This window comes from Solanum lycopersicum, chromosome 7 (assembly GCF_036512215.1).
Source record: "Solanum lycopersicum chromosome 7, SLM_r2.1".
NCBI lineage: Eukaryota > Viridiplantae > Streptophyta > Magnoliopsida > Solanales > Solanaceae > Solanum > Solanum lycopersicum.
Genome location: NC_090806.1, coordinates 31,629,927 through 31,648,590, shown reverse-complemented (window position 1 = coordinate 31,648,590; position 18,664 = coordinate 31,629,927). Strand labels below are relative to the sequence as shown.

Genomic DNA, 18,664 nt, shown 5'->3' with positions numbered 1-18,664 from the left:
ATAATATTGATTGTGTATAACCATTACTTATTTATTTACGTTTTTGGATATTATATCTATTGTCTTAATGTGATAATTGTATATTTATTTTTATTTTAATATTATTTGAACGGTATATAAATTATTTTCTTGCACACAACTATGAGTATTCATTAATATAATTATGGAAATTGCGACTGCGCACCCCATTTTCGTAAAGATAGCCAGTGGATATTCGCTCCATGGTGAGGGATGTTTAGTCACACCTTTTTAGGATGGGGAGCACCCATGCAAAAAGCCGGAAAGCGCTGCTACTGGTAAGTTGCTACTCTCTGACTCGATTTGTTCGCTCGTTTTATAGCTAGTCTGAAAACATTTCTCCGTCAAGTTTAACGTTAGTAGAACTGAAATCAGATATGATTATCCTCACTAGATTTCAATTATTTGAATCATTTATATTTGACTAATGAGACTCGACATATGATCAAATTCATTTGGGATAAATACTCTAATTTTATTTAGTAACCTAAATTATTCCATATGCTATACAAAGATGTATCTATAAAAACCAAATCTATGGTAACCAATGAAATGCAAGAGAATTTTTTTTTTCTAAACAAAAATCACAATGGAAGAAAAAGTTCTTCTTTTATTATGTATAGTTTACAAAAAGAAACTTGAAAAGTTTTTATATCACCCTAAGTGAAGAATATAGTTGCATTTGTTAATAAATTTTTTAAGCAACTGTTTAATTTGAACGAACTACGCACACCTGATTCTCACGTTGATGAGATACGTAGGCAACCTTCCTTGTGTTCGGTGATCCTGATTCAGAGTTAGAGTTTTTTGTCGTGATTCCAAATTCGTGGCTAAAATCAATAGATCATAGAAGTTATTTTTCGTGATATCAATCTCCGCAGAGAGGTAATTCTAAACTCTCGCATTATTTAAATGTAATGTTGTATGAAAATTTGAATCTAATAATATAAAGTTCTATGAATCGTATTTATTATTATGGAATATCAATATGTGATGTATGTTAAGATTTTTTTTTCTCGATCTGAAAAACGAAAAAAAAAGTTTCTTGCTAACAAAAATAATATAAAATAAAAGATGTATCATACATTTTTTTTTGCATTATTATTAGTGTCTGTTATTTTTTTAGATGCAATTTATATTAGAATTTATTTTGTGATATTTAATAGCTAATGTTTTTCTGGAGCCTAATTTTTCACCAAAAAATAAATAAATAAAATTTATAAACTTGTTAGATTAGGATGTAAACTAAAATTTTTAATTGATTAAGTAATTTAAAAAACTTATGTGTATATTTCAAATTTTTTTAACATGTTATTTGAATTAAAAAATTATCTTTAAAATACGTATAAGGGTTATCTAATTCGAATTATTAAAAGTTTATCATTGAGAGAATATGTAAAAATTAATCAAAGTCATAACTAAAATTAAAAATAATAAAAAAAACAATAAAGAAAAACGATAATAATAAAAAAAAGTAAAACAGAAACCATGTGTAGAAAAAGAATAAGAAAAAGCAAAGGAAAAAAATGATTACAATAAAATTGAAAATAAAGTGTAACAAAAAAAAAAGTAATAAAAAACAGAATGTTACAATAAAAAAACATAAGAAGAAGTAAAGATAATAAGACAAAAATAAAGCATAAAAGAGATGGAAATAATAATAATAATAATAATAATAATTAAAAAAAATAACATGAACCTACAAAAAAATAATAAAAAATAATAGCAAAAAAATAAAATAAAAAGAAAAGAGGAAAAGAGAGAGAGACTTACAGAAGAAAAAATATATATATGTATATATATAAAATCTAAAGTAAAATAAAACAAAAAAAAAAAAGAAGAAGAAGAGAGAACCAAAATAAAAAAAACAAGAAAAAAAATGAATAAAAAAAAGAACGTAACAAAAAGGTAACAAAAATTATTAAAAGAACAAAAGAGAAGAAGACAAACTTTATAAAATAATAATAAAATAAAAATAATGATAAAATAAATTTTTTTTAAAAAAGTCACAAATTTTACAGAAAATTATAATATATAAAATTTAAAATAAAACATTCCTAATTTATTTAGAATTTATTTATAAAAACTAACTTCAAATCTTATAAAATTTATTTATTTTTCTTATTTTTTATCTAGTAAATAAATAAATATATATTCCTAAATTATTTTGAACTCAAAAATTTCTTTTCCACACAAACTCTAATTTGTAAAAAAAATCTATAATAACATTAAAAAAAATAAAAAATACAAATATAAACAATATATATATATATACATATATATATATATATATATATATATATATATATATAGATGTTTCATGATTAAAATTAATAGACGCATAGTAAAAAATAAATAAATTAAATTACAACCATTTAAAATAAATAAGCCAATTTCAAATAAGTTTAAAATAAATTTAAGGTTAAATAACAATTTTATTATTAATTAAATAATACAATGTCCAAAAATTAAGTTAAGTCATACTAAAGTCAATAAAGCGACCGTGCTAGAACCACGGGACTCGAGGGGTGCCTAACACCTTCCCCTCGGTCAACAGAATTCTTACCCGAATTTCTAGTTCTTAGACCAATAAAATATAGTCAAATTTCCTTTTGATTAGGGATTCAAATAAGGTGACTTGGAACACCAAAACTAATTCCAAGTGGCGACTCTAAATAATAATTATCCCTTTTCATGTCACTTTAATTGGAAAAAACTCTTTTTCTTTCAAACAATAAAAAATCAAAATATTGAGAGAGAAGAAAAAAAGGGGCGTGACAATTTGTTTAAAAAAGCTCGACTTTTTTTTTTTATTCACATTCTGAAGTTTTAAATTTTTGAAATTCAATAATGAGATAAATTAGTACATGATGTTTATGCAGATTAGACGCTTAATTTGTTAAACGTCAACGTGAATTGTGGAATAATTCTTATTCCTTTTATTGCGCCGTAACTATTAAAAACAAGCAAATAATTAAAGTATCCGTCCGCTATAATTTAAGTATCGTTATCTTATTTTAAGTTTCCGAATACTCTTAAAAAAAGAGATTTTTGGTAAATATGGATACAATGTAATTTATCTCTTAGAGTATGTGATTTGCCTAATTTTTACTTATAAAAATATCTTTATGGGTCTTTTAAAAGTAAAGACATGTACAGATTCTTCTAGATTTTCATTTTGGTCATTAATTATACAATTATTGTTTGACCGTTAAATACTATTAAAATTACTAAAATCCCATTGTTTATTAGATTTTTTTGGTTTAATGAAAATTTCACACTGTTAAAAAAATCTACAAAAAATGTGCGTCCAAATTAAATTTCACATCATTATTAGGATACACATGTCATTAAAGAAAATATATTTGATTGTATTGTTATTATAAATCTATTACCACTTTTTTGATGCTCTATTTGTTTCATTTTATGTGATACAAGTAATTTTAGGAAAATCAATAAAATTTCTTTTGTGATTCTCACATATTTTTAGTTGTCATTTTACTGTGATTCATAATACTTCTTAGTTTTTACGTTATATTATTTTACGTTATTTTAAAATAATATATGTAACTTTTTTTTTGTTTCGATAAAAATAAGGGAGTCAACCAAATTTCATTGTGTTTTTTAAATATGTTTTTATAAAAATATCTTAAACTTTACATTGCGTTTTTAAGCTTCTTTTTTATGTAATTTTCAAATATGTAACAAAATAGATATTAATACGAAGAGTTAAAGTTTTCAAATCATTATATTTCATTTTTAATATACGACTCCCTCCTTTTCGATTAATATGAACTTATTTTTTAATTTAATTTTAAAAAAATAATTTCTGGATTTTAATTTTTTTTATATCATATATAAAGTCAAAAAATTAAAAATATTTCAATAAACAAAATTTTAATATACATTTAAATTTTAGTTTTAATTTTCAGTGATTTTACCTAATATTATGCTTGATATATAATTATTGAGAATTAAGCATAAACATAAGTTATTTACTTCTATATAATAAATAGATATCATAATAACTAATTAAAAAATGAAGAAATAACAAAAATGAGGTAATAACTAATAAGAATAATCAAAGATATTTCTAGAACTATTTGATTTTCTTGTTATCATTCTTCATAGATTTTTGTTTGCATGAAGCTACATGTTTTCCTTTGATCATTATTCACTTCATATATATAATTTTTTTTTTAGAATTACTTATTCTTGAAAGATTTTTGTTAGTATGAAATTAAATTGTTAATCTTGGTCGTCTTTAATACAAATATATCATTCTATTCATTTTTATTTCTAAAGTTACTTTTTAACATTTTTTTCTTTAATTCCAATCTAATTTATATTATTAATTATATCACACTTATTTATTTTCAAGTATATTAATTAGAACCAAAATAAAGATGACAATAATTAATTCATGATAAATTTTTATATAAAAAGTAATATTTTTAAATAAGCATAATTAATTGAAAAAATATTACAAATTAAATTAAAGTACTAGTAAAATAGAGTAATAATAAAATAGATATCACAATAACTCACAAAAGAAAAAAAGTGAAGTAATAACAAAATAAGTTAATGGTAATAATAATAACTTGAGATGTTTCTAGAACTATTTAATTTTCTTGTTATCATTATTGGTAGATTTTTGTTAGTGTGAAATTACATTTTTTCCCTTCATCATTATTTACTTCATATATAAAATTTATTTCTAAAATTATGTATTATTTTTCTTAAAAGATTTTTATTTGCATGAAATTACATTTATGCCCTTTGTCATCCTTCACTTTACTCTTCTATATAATAGAAAAATAAAAATATATATATTTCTTATATTCATGACTCAAAAAGTCATAATTATATATCTATTTATGGAATTTAACCTATGGCTCAAAATGTCATAATATTATTTCCATTCATGATATTTAATTTATAATGTAAATTGCGTAGACAATATATAAATAGCAAGCCTTACTAATGTTGGAAATCTCATTTTTCCAACAACTTACCCCAAAACAAATATTTTGTAAAAGACAAACGTAATAAATCACAATTCTTATCTTGTGTTCACATTTTAAAATCTATATAATTTCCCCTTTAATTTTTGTAATATCATATTTAATGTACTAATCACAAAGTCAATTTATTTTTTACTATATAAAGAGATCACTAACTATGAACCTATAACATTTCTCTATCTCTACTCATCAATCGAAAGGTGTGTAAAAATCTCTTTTATATAGCTCTTTTTCTCTTTGTCTTAGTTATTTCTTATATAAATTGATTGGTAAACAATTATATTAAGACTTTTTCTTTTTGTGTTTTTTTTTATTAATTTTTTTTATTGAACAAAAATTTAGCAAAGAAAAATGATAGATTCTGGGAAAAAACAAGTTGGAGAATCATCGACCACCCCAAAAAGACAAAGACATTGCCACAAGTATGATGTGGAGAAAACTCAACAACTTGAAGAGTAAGAACAATTTTATTTACAAAACGACAAATAGAAAATTGAACCTCCATGTGTGTTCAAGTTTTTATGTTTCGTTTGCTTAAAGATATGATGTTATTTTCTTAAGAGATATGAGTGATTAAATAAAAACTCATTACCGGTATGATAATTTATTTTTTACTTTTTTTCATTAATTTATATTGATTTTATGTTTTACTTTTTTTCTTTAATAATCTCATTCATATTTAGTAAAAGATCTATATTTGGATTTTGCTATTAAATTGTTTTTGACTGAATTGCTAAAATGATTCAAACATAGTTTTTTTTTGGATGATTGATCTACTGTGTACATACAAAAACGGGTTGGATTATTCTTGATTATTCTTAAAAAGTTTACCATAAAGAGATGTGTTTCTTTAATTTTAATGTCTTAATGTTTTTTGCCAACACATACATAAAAAAACAATTACTTTCGGATTGATATGATACCTTTTTGAGGCTCAACTAATTTAAATTTACATCAAAATATCTTAACTTGGAGTCTTAGTAATTCAGATTTGCAGAGAAAAAATTACTTTAGGTCCAAGTAATCAGTATTTGAATTGGAAAGTCCCATTTTAGGACCCAATTAAGTCATATTTTGTATGAAAAAGTCTCATGTTGGGGGTGGGGGGTGTGGACAAGTTTCAAGCAAATACGAGGCATCTCTTAAAAAAGATAAATCCATAGTTATCACTCCTCAATACCAAGATCAGTATGTAATTCCTACTAAACTAAATTCCATTGGGAATTAGGTTCATTTTAGTGGTAAAATCTTCTCTACCGAGGACAACTTTAATTCTGCCACTAGAACCAGAGATCCTAATTAATGATAGAACTTGCTTACCAATTAACCGTATATTTTATTATATTAAAAAGGGTTTTATTAATCTTTTCATTTTTACCTTTATATTTTTTTAAAAATATTAAGTTAATAATATATTTTCTTGTGAATATTTGAATGAAGATTTTTCGAGGAATGTCAACGTCCAAGCGAGGACCAACAAAACCAATTGGGCAGAAAAGTTGGGCTTGACTCTAAACAGATTATGGCTTGGTTTCAAAACAAAAGATCGCAAACAAAGGTAATTCTAATTAATTAGTCTTTTTATTGATTAATTATACTTAATTGATTTCTGTTTTTTATTTATTATTATTATTATTGTTGTTGTTGTTGTTGTTGTTGTTGTTGTTGTTTTTGTTATTTACTTCCAATGAAGAGTTATTATGTATTTTTTGATAATTGATTAAAAAAAACTAAAAAAATGAGTAGATAAAAGTAGAGACGACTCCATGGAAAGACTATTGAATCGCTTCGGTTAGGCCCCAATTTGCTTCTCTAAATTTTGTTAAAGTTTTTGCATGTGTAATTAAATTCAACAATTTCTTACTATACTAGTTATTAGTTCATTTACTTCCACACCTTTTTAATTTTGTTTCCCTCTTTATACAACTAATTCTACTATTGATGTATTTTATTTTTATTTTCCTGAATCAGTTATTTATTTGTCTTATTGAATTTATCAATAGATTTGAAATAAGTTATTTGCCTCAGTAATATATGAATTTGATTAAAAAAGTCAAAAGTATTTTTATTCAGCCTTCAATTCAATTGGTAACTCATTAAAAAAAGTGATAGAATCATCTTTAATTATTCAAAATGGATAAAGTCCATTAACATTTTCCAAAACATATCAAGAAAATTACTAAATGGTCATCATGTTGTATTTCTATTGGAGTTTGAGAATTTAGTTAAAGAAAAACACATTTTACAACTAGAAACTAATGCTTTTTTTTTTTGGGATTCGTTGATGAATGAAAGTGATCTTAAAATATTAAATGGGTGGGTTGAACTAGTTTGAGACTAGTAAAAGTGGGATGAATAAATAAATGAGAGCGTTATAGATTATTTGGGATGAGTTGAGCTTAAAATGGACCACTACCCAATCTCCCAACTTTAACAAAAAAACTCCTTTTCTTAGTTTATTTTCTTGTTATTTTTCTAATTATCGTATAAACTATATTTTTCTTCTTTATGGCTACATTTAACATCTCAAGTTTTAGTAAAATCTATAAATATTATATCTTTTCCGAATCTCACTTTGTGTGATTTTATTAGATATATATCAACCAACTTCTAAACCTGCTACCTTCAGTAGCACCCCAATTGATCCCCATGAAAATATGGGTAGCCAAATCTTTCAAAAGATGAATGTGGTGGATAGATAATATTTTTTTGGGCTAATTTTTTTGACCCATGTAGAAATAATCTATCAAAAATATATATTACATATGAGAAAGAAAATGTATGTTTGTTCATGTGAGAGCAAAAATTTGAACTTTTAAGGAAAGATGGAGAAAAGATTAATAATTTTTACACATTTTTTCTAAAAAGAATCAATTGTAGTTTTGGTCCTCTAATTAGTATTTACATATACCTTCGATTAATGAAATGTGCACTTTTGATTCTTATTGTAAATATTCCTAAATTTATTATAATTGTTGATCTCCCCATGACTTAATTAATCAACTCTTATATTAAGCTTGTATTGTTAGTTCATATTTAATGATAATATAGTTTTGAAAATAGTTCTTAAGACATACAACTTTACATAACAGAATTAGAAGCACACATATCAATTAAATTTCAATCTAAATGATTTTTTTTCAAATATCAAAAGGACCAAAGTCAAAATGTTTCTAAATTTTAGGAATGAAAAATGATATTATCCCAAGATTTTGTTTGACTTCCTAGATATATGTGATTAATTTGTGTTAAATATATTTTTCCTCAGGCAAAAGATGATAAATTAGACAACTATACTCTTCGAAAAGAAAATGAATTTTTCCGTTATGAGATTATGGCAATGAAAGAGAAGAAGAAAAATAATATGTGCCCACAATGTGATGGTCCATCCATTGGAGAAGAAGAAAGAATGTGTAATTTAGAAAATTTGAAAACGGAAAGTCAAAGGATGAGAGAGGAGGTAAACCTTTAATATTTTTGCTTTTTAATTAACATTTGTCCATGTTTAGCTGCTAATGCTTCTGCTAAATTTGTAGATTCACAACCTTCCTCTTATCACCAAATTTGCAAGAATCATTACCTTTAATTTCATAAATCCCCCAAGATGTAATATAATGTTCAATAACATTATATGATAGTTATGCTTAAACATGGTGCTAAACTAGACACTACATACATACAATGCTCTCAAAATATCCCATCCACAAGAAGTTCAATCAACATCAGCGTACATACAAAGTTTGTAGTCTGAGTTGCGAAGACTTGAAGTTGATGTGACTTTAAGGGTGTGTTGAGAAATAATTTAATTTTGGAGTAGTTTTGAGCCTATGTCGCTATAAGGTGAATTTAACTCCTTTTATAGTTGTATTAGGCCTCTATAGTGAGGTTAAGTCGCAATAAATGCAGAAAATTCCTAAAACAATTCAATATTTTACAACCTTGTGTTAAGGAAGAGCGAGGGGAAACCGAGGGTGAGTTTCTTCTATTTCCATCATTATCATAAGTAAAGGTAATTAAATGACTGCCCTAGGGGTTGATTATTCGATTTATAGGCGTTAGAATAAATGGTGATTACTTTAGGGGAGAGTTTAGGTTGGTAAAATGGTGGAAAACCTGTGGTGTGGGATTAGGATATAATACATGTGTATTTAGGTCAATTGGGTATGATTATGCGTTATATTGATATTTCCTAGACCAAGGATAAGCTAGGTATCATAACAAGCGAAATGCTCAAGTTTTTTAGAGCATTTTGCGGTTTATTTGAGGTAGGTGATGATTGTTTGTTTCCTATTTATGGTCTGTCTTGGTACAACACCTAGTACATGTGATTATTTGTGTGTGGGTTCCATGAGTGAACTAGGTTGGCTATGTTGTAATGATGTTGATCATGTTTATTGCCTATGTCATTTATTTTTGTATGTTATGGTCATCCATTCATATTTTATATCACTAGAGTTGGCCGATGATCTATTAGTACACTTTTGAATTTTGTGTATTGATAGTTCATTTGTTCTTTCTCTTTTTGAGTATATGACAAATTTTGGCGGCTTCTTTTTGATACGCTCAGACTTACTTCTCAAATAAGAAGTAAAGCGGTCGTGTCAAGTAAATAACCCAACTAGTTAGGTTGGAATCGTTCCCACGAGGAAAATAGTCTAGACTTAACTTCAACTTGTTATTACTATTGCTTGGTCAATGACTTCCTTGGAAAGTAAAAACATTAAAAAGGGGGTTTCTATTTCTAAATGAGTGGAAATAAATAACAAACTTGAAAGAGACACTTAACAGCGTTGACAGTCGGATTTTAATCAATAATCAAGGTAACTAGGGTTTACGTGTTCCCGACAGGTTCATAACTTGATAACTCTAACTATAACAATTCTTTCCTAGTATCTTGCATGCAAAGTTATAAATTATGTATTTCTAAATTCTTGGTCCGGCATTTAGAAAATCTCACTCCGTACCTTGGTCCGGCTACGTGTGTTGCTATCCTAACCCTTATCCTTACCTCATAATAAGCATCGTATTCGATATTTGACTAAGTTATTACCTCGTACCAATCAGTACTAGCCTATTAGATAGTATACACTAAATCTATGTTAATAATTCTTTTCCTATTATCTACCTCCTTGGTCCGGCATGTAGCATTAAGGCGAGTTCTAACGTTGGCCATCCGTTAAAAGACTTTTAAGCAAAAGAATTATTAATACATGCAAGACACTAATCTAGAATTGTTATTTTCGTTAGGGTTTATCTCATTATATGCCTATGGTTCCCACAACCCTAGTTATGTAGTTTAGTTACTCATAGCCATAAACACGATATTCAAATATATTAAATACAAATTCATGTACTTAATTCAATGAGAAAGAATAAAATCCAAAGTTTGCTTGATTAATCTCCAAAAATCAATTGCAAGAATCTCAAAATCTAACACTAATACACAAAGTCCAATAATACGGAGTCTAACTATCTGGTGTCTAACCTCAAAAACGAGGTTTTTAAAACTATTTATAATAAAAAACAAAAACCTAATTAAATAAGGATTCGAATTGCTGGAAATCTGCCAAAATGGGGCTGGGTCGACGGATCACGCGACAGACCGTCGTGGACTCCGTCGTCCCATACTTGTGCAATTTCTTCTGCTGCTCTCTTCATTCCCCTCGACGACAAGTATGACGGACCATCATAGGCACAACGGTCTGTCGAGGGTCTTCGTTCAAAAACACTTCAACTCTTGGAATTTGGGTACTGGGATCACTTCTCTGATCTTCACGACGAACCGTCAGAGCCACGACGGACCGTCACAAGCTTCGTAATCCCACACTTAGTCAGACTTCCCTATCTTCCTTCAGCAGCTGCACTACGCTGCCACCTACGGACCTTCACAAGCACGACGGACCGTCATAAGCTCCGTAGGTGGTCTCTTCTGCATTTCTTCGCTCAAAATCTCCGCATTCAGCTTTGAACAGATTTCCTGCAAAACAAAGAGAAACTTATATAAAAATTAGCACAAAAAGGCTTTTGGACACACTAAACTTAAGGAAAAAGTATTAATAATACCGTGAAACCACGGTATATCACTTTGCAACATCAATTGTGATTCTAACACTTGTCAAAACCAAGTGTGAGCAACTTCATCTGAGCTACTATAGATTCCTCTATTCCCTCTAGTTCATTTTCGAAACTTAGACTCTTATTGTTTTGGGGCTTGCATCTCCACATCCTAGACAATGTAGATGTTTGGTACATGAGTTTTAGTTTCTAGGGTGTTATTTCCCAAGGTTTAGGGATAATGGTTTTTATTTATGATATTGTTGAAAACTACTCCCTTTTTGTTGTTTAGTCGATGTCATGTTAGTAGATAGTTGGTTCTATCAATCCAGGCTAGTGTTGGTGCCTCTCATGAAAGTTTAGGTCACAATTTTGTTGTTTCTTTCTACGACTCCATTATGAGAGGAGATCTTGGGAATGATAAAATTGTGAGAGTAGCCTTGCTCCTTACAGAACTTTTCAAATGCCTTATTTTCAAATTCTCCTACATAGTCACTTCATATAGAAGTAATGTAGTATCCAAGTCTTTTTGTACTTTATCACAAAAGAACTCTGATTTTTTCAAAGTATCATCTTTATGATCAACAAATATAACCCAAATAAATCAACAATGATAAATACACATAATTTTTCATCGATGCTCATAGTACAGACAATATCTTTTGAAATAAAAGAATTTCTAGTTTTCTTACCCTTTGGACATGCATGGCAGATATGATATTTTGTATGATATTGCTTGGGCAGTCCAGATATGTGTAGCTTGTTTTTAAATAAGACACATGCATGAATGACCAAATTTCTTATGCTAAAATCCAAGGATTTCCTAATAATTAGGCTAGAAAAATGTGTTCACTTATGCTTTAGATGGAGTCTAGGATGGATACATTTTTTTCTCTAATTCCAGCCTGTAGAGTTGTTTGGGTGTTGCCTTCAATAACACATCATGATTTTTAAATCTTACTTTAAGCTTCGCGTCACATAGTTGTTCTGTTCAGAAGATTGTATTTTGATCTATTCACAAGTAAACATAAGTAATATTGCAATACTCATTGAAAGTAAAATTACCTTATACCAATTACAATTCCTTTAGAGTTATTTCCTCGTTTAAAATCTTCAATAAATTTAAATAGTTTTTTTGTTGCCTGTCACATGATTCGAACATGCACTAAGAAAATATCATTATCTTTTTGACTTGTTGCGGTGGTCCTATAATTACATTTTTGTTAGGTACCCATGTTGACTTGATGAGTTTTTTGGAGTTAGATTTGAAACTAGTAGAAATAGGCTTGAGTCTCCACACTCATCTCGGTATATAAGAAAAATGAAATTTGAATGCATAATAGCAAGACTGAGAAAAGGGCTATTCAGGGGAAAATTTGTCGATAAAATATTTCTTACTAGTTAACTTATTGGTAAGAGGAATAGGGTTGTAATAACTCTCCACACTCTAACATCATAAGATTTTATGGATGTTTCCATTTTTACTTCCCAACGAGAGAAATGTTTCTCATTGAAACAACGACATGTAATTTGTCAAGTTCCTTTTTGAAATAATGCTTCAATATTAACTTAGTTTTTACATGATCTTTTCTCACTTCATGTTAGGAAATAAGTTACGGATCTTGCTCTGATTACTATTAAAAATGCAAGAGGGCGTGGGGGTGAATTGTCGTTATTCTTCCCTTTTATGTCGACTGAGTGTTTTTCGTAGTTTACTTATGATATACGCAAAGCATCTCAACACACATGCAAGAATAAAAATGCGAAATGTAAATTTGAGACCAAATATATTTATACTGGTTGGGATCAAATATTTTCATCTTATTTGAAATGTTGAAGATGGATACTGGGATTTTGTGGCTATCATATTTTTTACAATGCTTCTCATTTCCTCTTTTCCTTGGCTTACTATTAGGATTCTTGCAAAATTTTAAGTGAAAATGATATCCTTCATTTTTGTATTCATGATGAAATATATAGCTTCACTTTTTCTATTTTGCAGCACTTAAGAATATCAAGAATCATCTCAAGTTCTCGTGGAATATCTTTTGGGATAGATTCAAATTTTGCACCACTGAGTTCTACTCTTGGATCTCTACCAGATTCCTCAAATGATTGCTTGTTGAGCCAAATTATATGTGGATCTCCCATTCCTTTTGTTCAAGAAAATAATCATAACGAAGACAATAATGTTCAAGCACAATTAATAAATAATAATAACATCCCAATTATGTCTTCATTACCACAAGGAAATTGTGGTATTCATCATGACAATAGGGGAAAATCAATTTTTGATATTGTTGATGCTGGTATGAAAGAAATGCTTGTACTTTTGGATGTGAATGATCCTATCTGGGTAAAATCATCAGGTGATGAAAGGTGTTTTATACATTGTGAGAGTTATGATAGAAAATTTCCAAATTCATATCGTCCTTATAAATCATCCACTACTCGAATTGAATCATCAAAGCATTTTGGAGTTGTGCCAATGACCGCAACTGAGTTGATCCCAATATTTCTTGACCCGGTAAGTTTTTTTTAACGTTTTCATGCTATAACAATTTAGTTTACGGGTGATATTGTATACTTTGGGCTTAGGCTCATACGAATTTAGGACATGTTAATAATAGGGTCTTAGGTTTGTTTAGTTATACATAGAAGAGTAAAAATTGTGTGTGCTAGCCACTTTCTGGACTATTGTTGAAAACTTCAAATTTTTTTAACGACTTCAAATTTATAATTATTTTTTCAACAGGCCATTTAAGTTTTTAATTTTCTCCCATACAATATTGATTATGCTAAGTTTAAATGGAGCCACCAACATGAGCAAAGAGTATTTAAATAACTACTCTCATTACTTGAAATTATTTTGAGGTGAAAATGTTATTATTTAATCATTAATTATATATATAAAATAATTGAGTTTTTATATGCAGATCAAATGGATGAACATGTTTCCAACTATAGTCAGAAAAGCTAGGAATATTGATGTTGTTAATCCTGCCAATATTGAAGGCTCTATACAATTGGTAAATTATTAATTATTTTGAATTTTTCCACTAAATTCAAATAAATATTAAAATTGCTTCTTAAAATAATATAGTAATATTTTGGTTCTTGAAAACAGATGTATGAACAATTGCATACTTTATCTCCTTTAGTGGAAGCTAGAGAATTTTTCATCATACGTTGTTGCAGAAAACTTGATCAAACAACATGGATAATGTTGGATGTTTCATATGATTTATTCGAAGAGACCCAAACTAATGTACCTTCGTATGCTTGGAAATTTCCTTCTGGTTGTGCAATTCAAGATTTGGGCAATGGAGGAAGTATGGTAAGAATAATATCTCTCTGCATTTTTAATTTAAAGAGGCAATTTAATGTATTGACCTCCTTCCATACCAGGGTCGGCGAAAGGCCAGACCATAGGGAAACACAACTGTACCCTGCATTTTCACAAGAGGTTGTTTGCACAAATCAAACCATTGGAAGATATATCACTATTTACATGTAGCTTATTTTCAAAAAAGCATGTTACATAATTAAAAGTTATAATGTACCGATGCCTATATTATGATGTCTATTTGTCTTCATATGATAGAATTATAATCAAACCTACCTTAATTCTTGATTTATCAAGTTTTAGATCCTTATGCTATGTTGTTCATGTTTCAAATATTTAACTTTTGGACGTGTGATAGGGACTTGTTAAAGTGTCCTCATTATTGGAACAATAAATGATCTTTTTGTCTCATAAATAACATTTCACATTCCCCGCGAACACTCTTAGAAGTTCTATTTAATGCTTTATATTCAATAACTATACTTTTTTACATGTGCTATGAGAGTCAACAAAGCTATGAGTATTATTAATTTACAATGTTGAATCCCGACCCATGTTATACTGTTCAAGCCCTAGATATTTAAATCTAAAGCAAAAGCAGATGAATAGTTTTCTCCTTTTACTATCTTAAACAATTTTCACCTTATAACATACGCTATTATGTTCCAATAAAAAAAATTCCAACGTTCCATCTACTTTTTAATTTACTTTCGTGATTATTCCTTTCCTTATAGGTTACATGGATTGAACATATTCAAGTAGATGATAAAAATCAGGTTTATGATATTTTTAAAGACTTTGTGTATGGTCATCAAACATATGGAGCTGAAAGATGGATTGTTACACTTCAAAGGATGTCAGAGAGATATAATTTTGCAATGGGTGCAATATTTCCTACTGAACATGATCTCAAAGGAGGTTCGATTTTATATCTCCTTCTTCATATATTTATGACTTCAAATTTTATTATATTAGAAAAGATAAGCATCTATGTAAAATAAATTATCACCTCAGAGCGGCTTGAATTAAAAAGACAATCTTGGTGGAGCTTAAATCCATCCCCTTTTCTTTGTTCATTTGAAATATAGCCTTGTTTTTAAAAGTGTGTTTGGTGTGGAAGATAACTTTTTTTAAAACAAAAATGTTATTTGTCTATGTTTGACTAGAGAAAATGTTTTCCAGGTAAAGGGTTTGAAAATTTAATATCTCTTTTATTTTTAGGTAATTATCTCAACTTTTAACTTGAAATAGTAATTTCTAAAGAAAATATTTTTATACCAAAGAAATGGGAAAATGATCTCTTTTCAAATTTTCTTGGGAAGCCTTTTTCTATTCATAATTAATCGAATTTTTAACATTATATCAACACATTAACAATACTTGCAATTACTGTCATCTTCTTACACTCAAATATCATCAAAACACTATCTGGTTTGCTAATATTATTATCAAGGATTAATTTCCATTAAATATTTTAACATACTTTTTTTTCAAAACAAATTATTATCTAAAAATTGATTTTTGTCACACTATGCACACCCTAATTGATAAATTATTAATAATTTTCCTTTTTTTTTATTAATATTTTCAGTGATCTATGATATTCCAAAAGGAGTGAATAATTTGATGAATCTATCTCAAAGGATGGTGAAGAGTTTTTTTGAAATCCTAAGCATGAAAGATGGATTAGAATTTTCAACTTCATCACAATTGAATTGTGGAGAGAGGGTTTCTGTAAGAAAAAATTTAGAAATTACCCAACAACAAGGTTTCATTGCCACTGCTGCTACTTCTCTATGGCTTCCTCTTTCATTTGAAACTATTTTTAATTTCCTCAAAGATGACAACACAAGATGTCAGGTATTTATCAAACCTTCTTTATAATAGGGTGGTTTGTTTCAAATATTTTATTTAGTTGATAAATACAAATTTTATTATACAGAACATGTTAATATAAAATAATATTAATATAAGTTTCAAATAAAATTAGATGTTATAGTGAAATGTTGATGTTGGCCATAGATCTGTCGGTATGCATATTTGCACCGTATATTCAATTTTTGTGCGATAAACCACATCCTATAGAAAATATTTTTTTAATATTCAACTCTTTATAGCTTATTTAATTTCTAACCAAATGGCCCCTAAAAGTATCCTTATCGATTTACTTCTTCAATCCATGTGTTGATTTTAATGTGAAACTTGCAAAATTAAAACAAACATGAGAACCTGAACTTATAACATTAAAATTAGAATAAGTTCAATGTTAAGAATCTTTGAAACCATTAAGATTAAATCGTCATTCTATTTGATATGTTAATATTGGACTCATTATCTACATGTTCAAGTGTTACCATTAATTGTGCATGATTTATTTTATTTTATTATATGGTTTACAATAATCATCTCATGAACAAATTTTTCACAATCAAACAATAAGTTTGTTTATCATCTGATTTTGATTAATATTTTTTATTGCTAGTGGGATGTTTTGTACGGTGCAAATAATGTTTTTGAGAAAGATCGAGTAAAAACAGGAGCTTCTCTAGAAAATAATATAAAAATCATTCAGGTATATCTGTCAAATTTATTTATTTATTCATTTATATATAGTTTTCTTCTTTAATTATCATGATATTTCCCTATATCTAAGAATAAATAAATGTACTTATGAATTGGATTCATCTTGTATTCACATGTAAAAATATCAAAATTTCTAACTGGTCTACTCCCTCCCCCCACCACATTTTTTAATCTGTGATTATTATATTAAAGATAGTTTTACTACACTTTGAAAATCTTCTTCACATTATTATAACTTTGCCTATTATAGCAAGTCTTCATTTTGACATATTTTCTGGATTTATAATCCACTTGATTTTCTTTCTTTTTATTTATAGGTGAACTATAGTTAGCAACATTATTTTATATACATTATTTGATGGAATTAGAGATGAAATTTTTGTTGTTTAGCTTCATAAATTACCCATCAGAAATTCTTATTAATTTTTTCTTAGTGCTTATACTGTTTTTCCTTAAATTGTTGTAATGTATGCAGTGTTATATGCCAACAGAGAACAAGTTACTTCTTCAAGAGTCAAACATCGATGAAATGGGAGCTTTTTTAATCTATGGACTCATAGATTTATCAACATACAATTCAATTGTCGATGGAAGTGATGCAAAAGAATTTGCTATTTTGCCCTCAGGTATCATCATAAGTCATGACGGTCGCCTCGGCTCAGATAGGAACAATAATGGAAATGTACAAAATGGTTCAATCTTGACGGTGGCTTTGCAAGAATTAATTTGTGCCAATAATCATTTGATCTCTCAACAACAACAAATGGAGGCAATGACTTATATTCATAACCTTTTGAGCTCTACAATTTTAAAAATCAAAGCAGCATTATGTTACTCTGATTAAAAATTATGATGGTTTAGTTTGATGTTATTTTATTTTATTGGAGATTCTAAAACTTAGACAAACTAATATGTTTGAAGATTAATGTATTTTATTATTATGACATATGAAAATCTCAAGACCGTGAGATATTTCTATTATATTTCATATTGATAGACAAACTTTTGTAACTTATTATTTGTTTGATAATTTAAGTTTTTGTTGTAATGACCCGGATTCGAAAGGTCATTTTTGAAAAATTTGAATAGTCATTTAACAATAGTTAATTAAATTGGGAGTAATTTGTATATTATTAATAATAATTGCCCATATATATATATTAACATAAGTTATTAGGGTTGACATTTTTAGATCATAATTTAAGGGGAAAAAATTAGAAGAGAACATTTTTATTTATTTTTTTGGTGGCGGCTCTTGCGATTGTATTGCATGCGTACTTCAAGTAAGTCATCAAAATTGTTAACATCTTGTTGTATTGTCTGTATTGATATGAGTTATATTAATGTTATTATTATAATATTGGTTATCGAAGAGAAATCAATAATCTGGTAGTGTAATTATATTGAACTTGAGGGAATAATATTTATGGATATAAGTACGTAATTTCAACAATAGTTATTTCCAAAAAGTGATCCATTATAATGGAATATCACTTGTGGTTAATATACACATGGAAGCGAGGTCGGTGACCATTCTGTATATGTGTAGTATTTTAGTTAATCTTAAGTTGAATTAGTAACTACTTGACATATTTTTCTATTTATTATGTTATTATAATAACAATGTTTGCTTTGATAG

The 18,664-nt window shown here is 27.7% G+C and overlaps 1 protein-coding gene across 1 annotated transcript; it reads left to right on the top strand.

Moving 5' to 3' along the window:
• The first annotated feature begins 5,350 nt into the window (after positions 1–5,350).
• LOC101255311 (homeobox-leucine zipper protein HDG11-like) lies at positions 5,351–18,017 on the top strand. Its single transcript, XM_026031941.2, has 10 exons — positions 5,351–5,497; positions 6,483–6,600; positions 8,311–8,502; positions 13,099–13,623; positions 14,033–14,125; positions 14,224–14,433; positions 15,177–15,360; positions 16,034–16,302; positions 16,925–17,014; positions 17,501–18,017. The coding sequence occupies exons 1-10, from the start codon at positions 5,394–5,396 to the stop codon at positions 17,867–17,869; spliced, it is 2,154 nt and encodes a 717-aa protein (XP_025887726.1). The 5' UTR covers positions 5,351–5,393; the 3' UTR covers positions 17,870–18,017.
• Positions 18,018–18,664: the final 647 nt, after the last annotated feature.